At 53.1% G+C, this 7,130-nt stretch overlaps 1 protein-coding gene across 5 annotated transcripts; it reads left to right on the top strand.

Moving 5' to 3' along the window:
• Positions 1 to 2,099: 2,099 nt before the first annotated feature.
• On the top strand, positions 2,100 to 6,845 carry Rab26 (RAB26, member RAS oncogene family). Of its 5 annotated transcripts, none has more exons than XM_004628106.2 (9): positions 2,100 to 2,424; positions 3,419 to 3,529; positions 5,298 to 5,339; positions 5,421 to 5,487; positions 5,600 to 5,652; positions 5,897 to 5,962; positions 6,073 to 6,129; positions 6,231 to 6,307; positions 6,411 to 6,845. In XM_004628106.2, the coding sequence occupies exons 1-9, from the start codon at positions 2,230 to 2,232 to the stop codon at positions 6,511 to 6,513; spliced, it is 771 nt and encodes a 256-aa protein (XP_004628163.1). In that variant the 5' UTR covers positions 2,100 to 2,229; the 3' UTR covers positions 6,514 to 6,845. The 5 variants fall into 5 exon arrangements, 4 of the variants coding, with proteins under 4 accessions (XP_004628163.1, XP_023567333.1, XP_023567334.1 ...); XM_023711565.1 differs by lacking the exon at positions 2,100 to 2,424 and adding an exon at positions 2,515 to 2,881; XM_023711566.1 differs by lacking the exon at positions 2,100 to 2,424 and adding an exon at positions 2,515 to 2,881 and having other exon boundaries at positions 6,211 to 6,307; positions 6,411 to 6,502.
• Positions 6,846 to 7,130: the final 285 nt, after the last annotated feature.

Below are 7,130 nucleotides of genomic sequence, written 5' to 3'. Positions count from 1 at the left end.
TTTATTTTTTATTTTTTGGCGGAACCAGGGATTGAACTCAGGCCCTTGTGCTTGCCAGGGAAGCACTTATTCCACTGAGCCATCTCCCTGGCCCTTTTTAGGTTTTTAGAAGCCTAGGGAATTCTGCTATCTCAGCCTTGTCCTGACACTAAATAGCTAGCTATCTTCTGAGTAGACTGCTCCCTCACAGCCAGGTTTGTAGAAACCTGGGGGCCAGTAGGCATTGTTTTTTGGGTTTTTTTTTTTTTTTCCAGAACTGGGGATTGAAAAACTGAGGCCCTTGCGCCTGCCAGGCAAGTGCTTATTCTACTGAGCCATCTCCCTAGCCCCAGTAGGCAGTGTTTATTGTGGTCTCCAGCAGTGGTCTTATACCTAATCTCCAGAGCTACAACAGTGGGAGCCCAATACTCACGCCCCAGGCCAACACATACACATCTGGAGACTGAGGAGGTGGAGGGCCAGAGGAGAAAGATAGTAAAAGAAGGCAGCTCAGGGGACTTCAGGGTTTCTCTGGGTTTTCACCTACCCTGAGCTCTGATAGGTACCTGAGGGATGAATCAGGACCATCCTTTCTATGGGACAGTTTATACTCTCTGGATTTTTTCACAGGAAGCAGCTTGTCTTGGTCATTGCTATATCCCTGGCAGCTGCTCTGAATCTCAATAAGCAAGTTAATTCAGGGTAATCTTGAACTCACTATGGAGCCCAGCTCAGCCTCAAACTCAGTAATCCTCCTGCTTCAGCCTCCAAAGAGCTTGGATTACAGCTATTCACTACCATATCCACTAACAGGATAGTCTTAAAGATGTCATGTGCCTGGTACATTATAGATAGCACTCAGCGCTGAGTAGCTTTCCAGACCTCTAAGGAGCAGGCCATGCTAAGCACTCTTGAAGAGTTGGTGCTGGACAGCATCCCTCCATTTGGATCTTTCAAGGCCTCGGAGCCCCAAGAGATAGCTAATTATTGGTGTTCTGGATACTGATAACTGGGAGGGTTAAATTTCTGAGGAACCTGGGATCCTGGTAACAGCTTTCATGTCTTAGGATACAGTCAAGACATCCCTACAGTTCCCAGAGGAGCATCCAGAAGCACCCCATCCTAGGGGCACCGTTTCATTCTTGAGATACAGAAAATGTTGGCTGGAGGTCCGGGGACAAAGCACCAAGCAGCCCAGGTAGGGCACTGTCAGGACTTGGAGATGGGTGTTGTGGGGTCCAATTTAGGATTAAGAAAATCAGCACCAGCCTCCCTGAGTCCAGAATCTGGAATGGGAAGGTCAAGGCACTGGTCATACCTGAGGGCAAGGCCTTTCAAACTCAAGGGCACAGCACCTTTGGAGGGGACCTTCTGAGGCTCTGGCACTTGCTGCCTTCCCCTACTTCCTTTTGCTCAGATCTTTAGATTTCTAGAAGCCTAGGGAGTTCTGCTATCTTTACTTTGTCCTGACACTAGATAACCAGCTATCTTCTGAGTGGAGTATTCCCTGACAGCCAGCTTTGTTTGCTGAGCGTCAAAGTTGGCTCTCCCTAGAGCCTCCTGCCCCAGGGAAGATAGAACAGGGAGGAGCAGTAGGGAAGATGGCAGGTTTCCCTGGCTGAGAAGAGACGGAATCCCAGGTGCCCACCTGTGCAGGTTCTATCCCCAGCACCTTCATCTCAGGAGACTTCCTTTGTCCTGGGTCTGATGACTCATCCAGTGAGGATATCACTGGGCTGGGGAGGAAGGGATGGGGTGGTGTAGCTGAGGAGGACTGTCTCTGTCTCTATCTCTGTCTCTGTCTCACTCTCAGGCTGACCATGAACTCACTTTGTAGCCCAGGCTGGCCTCAAACTCGCAGCAATCCTCCTGCCATGGTGTCCTGAGTGCTAGATTACAGACGTGCGCTACGACTGGAGTTGGGTCTCTGTGCCTGACTGCCCCACCCGGCTCGGGTTTTGGAGCAGGCTCAGACTCCAGCCTTTCAGCCTCCTGACAACACCCGGGCAATCTCATTTGCATAGCCTCTCCCCTCTTCCACACGGTCATTGGCGGAGGGGGAGGCGGGAGGCGGGGCCTGGGCAGCTAGGCTGCCTGTGGGATGGCTGTGGTGGGGCGGGTGCGGGGTGCCCGGGATGCCGCCTCGGCCACCTTTCGGGTTCAGGTCCGGCTTAGGCTCAGAGGGCACGGGGAGCAGAGCGACCCGCGGCGTGGCGGGCGCAGAACAAGCGCACAAAGCACCTGTCTGCCATGTCCAGAAAGAAGACCTTCAAGAGCAAGGCGGGCAGTGTGTCCGCTGCCTCCGCGCTACCTTCAGCCAACGGGGCCCGGCCTGGGCGCCCCGGGACTGCGCTCCCTAGCCCCGAGGCGCCGCCCAACGGGCCCCAGCAACCTGGGCGGTTGTCCTTTGGCGGGGGTGGTGACTTCTACGACATCGCCTTCAAGGTGAGCCAGGCACTTTGCCCCCAGGCGCGTGCAGCAGGTGTTGCTGATCTGTTGGGGTCTGAGCCAAAAGGGGAGGGGGGCCTGAGAAGGGATGCAGGGCACCGCGGACCCGGCCGAGGACACCCGACAGCTGACACAGCTGCAATGTGCACTGAGCGCACACACAGCTGTCAGGCTATGTTTGGAGTACTCAACAGCTGGCTGGGCCTCCCCTCCTCCTTCCTCAGTGAGAGCTGCACAAGGGGTCCTGGGACATCAGCACCTGGCACGCACCCCTCCCACTGACCATCACCCTTCACCTGAGCTCTGGTTTCATCATTTCCCATATGCTGCCTTCGCTCACACCCAGGGGCTGTGGGTCTCCTCTTTTTCTGAGGCTGGGAAGAGGTTTGCCAGTTGGATGGGGAGAGTGAGGCCTCCCCCAGACCAAGGCAGAAACTATGTGAATTTGGCTGTGGTAGGTAGAATCATGTTTAGATTTTAGAAGATTTAGCAGCAGGCTGGATGGGGGAGGGAGAGGACTTGTCTGTCTCTTCTGTCCACAGACCTACTTGACCAGGTCCACCTCAGGTGAAGATCTGATTCTAGGCTGGGAAATTCCTCCTAATGAAGCTGCCGGGATTTGTACCTTTGGTGGGGGGAGGTGAAGAAGCCCTTGGGAATGTAATCCCTGGAGGTCTCTTAGGAGGCCCCAGATTTCACTGCCTCTGTTCACCAGATCCCAATTCCCTCCCAGGTCAAGACTGACTCTTAATGGGAGGGCAGCAGCCCTAACTCCCACTGAATGAAAAGGGCCCTACTGGGAGAGAAGGGACCAAGACCACCAGAGGTAGAACTGTTGTCTCCTCAAGCCATCTGAACCTGCAGGCCTACTCCTCACCTACAGCTCCTTTTTGGCTTGGGCAATGCAGGGCAGATCAAAAGACCCCTCCAGGTGGGCTAGCATCCTCTTCCCTTTTCCCGGGCCTACTTCTGACCCACCTGTCTGCCCTAGGTCATGTTGGTGGGAGACTCAGGTGTCGGAAAAACCTGTTTGCTCGTACGTTTCAAGGACGGTGCTTTCCTGGCAGGGACCTTCATCTCCACTGTGGGCATCGACTTCCGGGTGAGAGTGCAGCTCTGATCAGTTCCCCCTCATGAGCTGAGTCCTCCCAGTATCTTTGGGTAGCTGATCCTCCATCTTCCCTGTGGTGGCCCCAGTTCTCTGGAGGTACAGCTCCTACTGGGGTGGCTGCTTCCCAGACATGGGACACCCAGCCACCAAGCTGACTCCCAACACCCAAGGGTCCTGAGATTTCCCAATATCTGAGGTGGTCTTTGGACCCACCTGAAGCAGAGAATTCTGCGCCAGAAGCTGGAGTTATCCTGGGACTGTACTCCCAGTCAGAGGAAATTCAAGGCCCATATTCACTCAAGCCAGTCACTGTCCTACTGCAGCGACGGCCCAAGACTGAGAGCCAGGAACCTGCCCAGGTTCTACAAGTCTGGAGGCTGTGATGCTGCCAGGAAAGTTTCTAGGCCTTGTTTGGAGGAGGGGTCCCTACCTTTGGGTGCAGAGACTCCTAGTATCCCAAGCAGCGGCTCCTGAGGCTCTAGCATCAGAACCCCTACCTCTGGCCATCAGTCTAAAACCCGTGTACTGAGGTGATGGTGTGTTCTTGGCAAATCCTAAATTTGCATTTTTCTCACCCTTTAATTAGACCCAGTTAGCAGGAGGCTGGGAAAGAGGCCCATTCTGGGGACAGTAAAGGAGGGCTGCTTGTAGTTTGGGGAGTTGTTCTCTACCCAGACTAAAATGAAGGGCTGAGGTGCCAAAACACTCTTGGAGACACATGACCTATAACCTGTCTAGGCGTCTCTTGCTGTTGGCCCCGGGGCAGGTGATGAGGCCAAGTTGATGAATGTTTGTGCACCAATTCAGGGTGCTAGGGAAGACAAGGTATTCTCCCCAGCCCGGCAGATGGTTGAGTCTGGTTCCCTGGAAACCCAAAAGCACCTTTACAGCAGTAGCTTGGGAAGTGGTGATTATTCCAGCTGCCCAGGCTGCCGTCCCCACCTGAGGAGAGCAGATTCTGGGCCTTGTGTCTAGTACTAAACAAGGAGAGTCCATCTGGGGAGTACAATCAGCCACAAATACAAGTACCTATTGTGTATCAGGCAGTTCTGGCCTCCTAGGTTTCAACATTGGGCCAGACAGGCCCACACCACCCCTTGGGGAGCCCATGTTGCAGTGGGAAAATTTTTACAGGAGGTGGGAGGGTAGGACAGTTCTCAGTGCACACAGCAGCTCATTAAGCTAGGGGTGTAAGGGCAGGTGAGATAGCTCAGCAGACTAAGAGCTTGTTTAAGCAGACTCTGGGACCACATGCCATTGCCACCCCTACCCCTAGGTATGCTGAGCCAGCCATTGAAGCCAGGCATGGTGGCACATGCCTGTAATCCTAGTGCTCGGGAGGCTGAAAGGAGGATCACTATGCGTCCAAGCTGTGTAGTGAGACCCTGTACCAAACACATTAAAAAAATAAATAAAAATAAGTACCTGGATGTCCATGGTAAAGGTGGCAGCCAGGGCTGAGGTAAAAGCCAAGGAGAATGGGGAATATTTGGCTTGAGGGCCGGGGAGATGGCTCAGTATAATAAGTGCTTGCCTGGCAAGCACAGGGTCCTGAGTTCAATCCCTGGTACCACAAATTGGCTTGGGATACAGTGAAGTGATGACAGGGAGCCTTTCAGGCCAGTGGAACTGAACAGTAAGAAAAACCAGGCCCAGAATGGGTGTAATGGTGTACACCTGTAGTCCCAGCACAAAAGGAAAATAAGTCTGCAGGGAAAGGGTTATGGGCACTCACTGGAGTTGGTTGGTTCTGTTTCAGAACAAAGTTCTGGATGTGGATGGAATGAAGGTGAAACTTCAGGTAAGGTGATTAGGGAAGAACAAGTTGGGGGTAACAAATACCAGGTGGTCTGGAAAGCATGACCATTGTCTGTTGCCACAGATCTGGGACACAGCTGGACAGGAGCGGTTCCGCAGTGTCACCCATGCCTACTATCGGGATGCACATGGTGAGCCCAAGACGGGACCAGCTCCCCTGGGACATTTTGATTTGAGCAAGAGGGTGTGGGTAACCAGGAATCACTGCGTCCCAGGGGTGTGCTCACTGCACTCTACCCTCAGCACTGCTGCTCCTCTACGATGTTACCAACAAGACCTCCTTTGACAACATCCAGGTCAGTGGTCTCTTTCCTAATGGGGCAATAGGCAATAATGGCCCCAGGCTTCCCATGAGTTGTGAGGACTGTTGATAGGAAAGGGACTGGTGGGCTCCTCTGGGCTTGAGATGGCCCTAGTTGAGCATGAATATGGGGCTGTGGGACATTCTGTCAGGGGTGACCTACAGGGGGCCAAGGTTCTGAGAGGGCAAAACATGCAGGGAGTACCAGCTTCCGCCTGGTCCTAGCTCTCCCCACACAGGCCTGGCTGACTGAGATCCAGGAATATGCCCAGGACGACGTGGTACTCATGCTGCTTGGGAACAAGGTGTGCAGGCCATTCTGCTCTCTCTACCCTGTTCTGAAAAGCAAGGCAGGTGAGGGGGGTGGTAGGCAAGCCATGGGACAACCATCACCAAAACCCTGTGCCTGGGGCAGGTGGACTCCACCCAGGAGCGAGCTGTGAAGAGGGAGGATGGAGAGAAGCTGGCCAAGGTGAGTCATTGCAGGGTGGTGGCAAGGATGGTGTTCCTGAGATTGTACAGCCTGGGCTGTCCCCACCATGCCACCACCCAGCTGGTAACAGCTGTTTGCAGGAGTATGGACTGCCCTACATGGAAACCAGTGCCAAGACAGGGGTCAACGTTGACTTGGCCTTCACTGCCATAGCAAAGTACGTTCACAGACTGAACAAAAATACCCCTATGACCTCGGGTCTGAACCCTTTCTGGTGGTTCTGGATACCATCCTGTTTCATCAATACTTTCTATCCACAGGGAGTTGAAACAGCGTATTATGAAAGCACCCAATGAACCCCACTTCCTGCTGCACGACTATGTTAAACAGGAAGGTCGAGGGCCCTTCTGCTGTCAGTTCTGAACAAGGATTAATTTTACTCTGAACGGACCCAGCCAGATAAAGACTGGACGGGAACTCCACAGCCAGCACTTCCAGGGATTCCTGGGTCAAGCCTCATCCCCTCTCTGTCCAAGCAGCAATCTCAAACCTTCATTCCAAAAAAGCAAAGGTCCTTACACGTGTACAGACCACACCATGGCGCTCTGCTGCCCCCTCCTGGACATTCCTAAAGGACCAGGCCACAGGCTAACACGTGTATGCGCTTCTGTGTGTTCCAAACACCAGCCCAAACTGGCCAGTGTACCCATGTGCCAAGCCTTGTTTAGGCCCAGCCATAGCTGAGACCTGATGTTACCAACTCTCTTCATCTTGTACTAGTAGAGTGATTAAACCAGTTTTTTGATTGCAAATTGTTTGACTTTTTTTTTTTTTTTACGGTGTTACTATGCAGTCCAGGCTGGCCTCAAACTCATGACAATCCTCCTGCCTCTGCCTCCTAAATGCTGGGATTACAGGTGTGTATCATCACATCCAGCCATGATTCCACGTTTTCAATACTAGTGAATAAAGGTGTGCTTCCTGGAGTTTCTGTCTCATCTGTTGCAAGGAACTTCTAGACCAGATTCCAGAACTCAGAG

The sequence above is a fragment of the Octodon degus genome, unplaced genomic scaffold, assembly GCF_000260255.1.
Source record: "Octodon degus isolate 3935 unplaced genomic scaffold, OctDeg1.0 scaffold00021, whole genome shotgun sequence".
Lineage (NCBI taxonomy): Eukaryota > Metazoa > Chordata > Mammalia > Rodentia > Octodontidae > Octodon > Octodon degus.
This window is presented reverse-complemented; position numbering and strand designations above follow the sequence as displayed.

Bases quoted from the DNA above. Each gene is read 5' to 3' on its own strand.
- Rab26 (XM_023711565.1), top strand. From the start codon at position 2,516: ATGCAGGGCACCGCGGACCCGGCCGAGGACACCCGACAGCTGACACAG. The intron at 5,340-5,420 runs GTAAGGTGATTA...CTGTTGCCACAG, and splicing joins GAATGAAGGTGAAACTTCAG to ATCTGGGACACAGCTGGACA. The intron at 5,653-5,896 runs GTCAGTGGTCTC...CTCCCCACACAG, and splicing joins CCTCCTTTGACAACATCCAG to GCCTGGCTGACTGAGATCCA.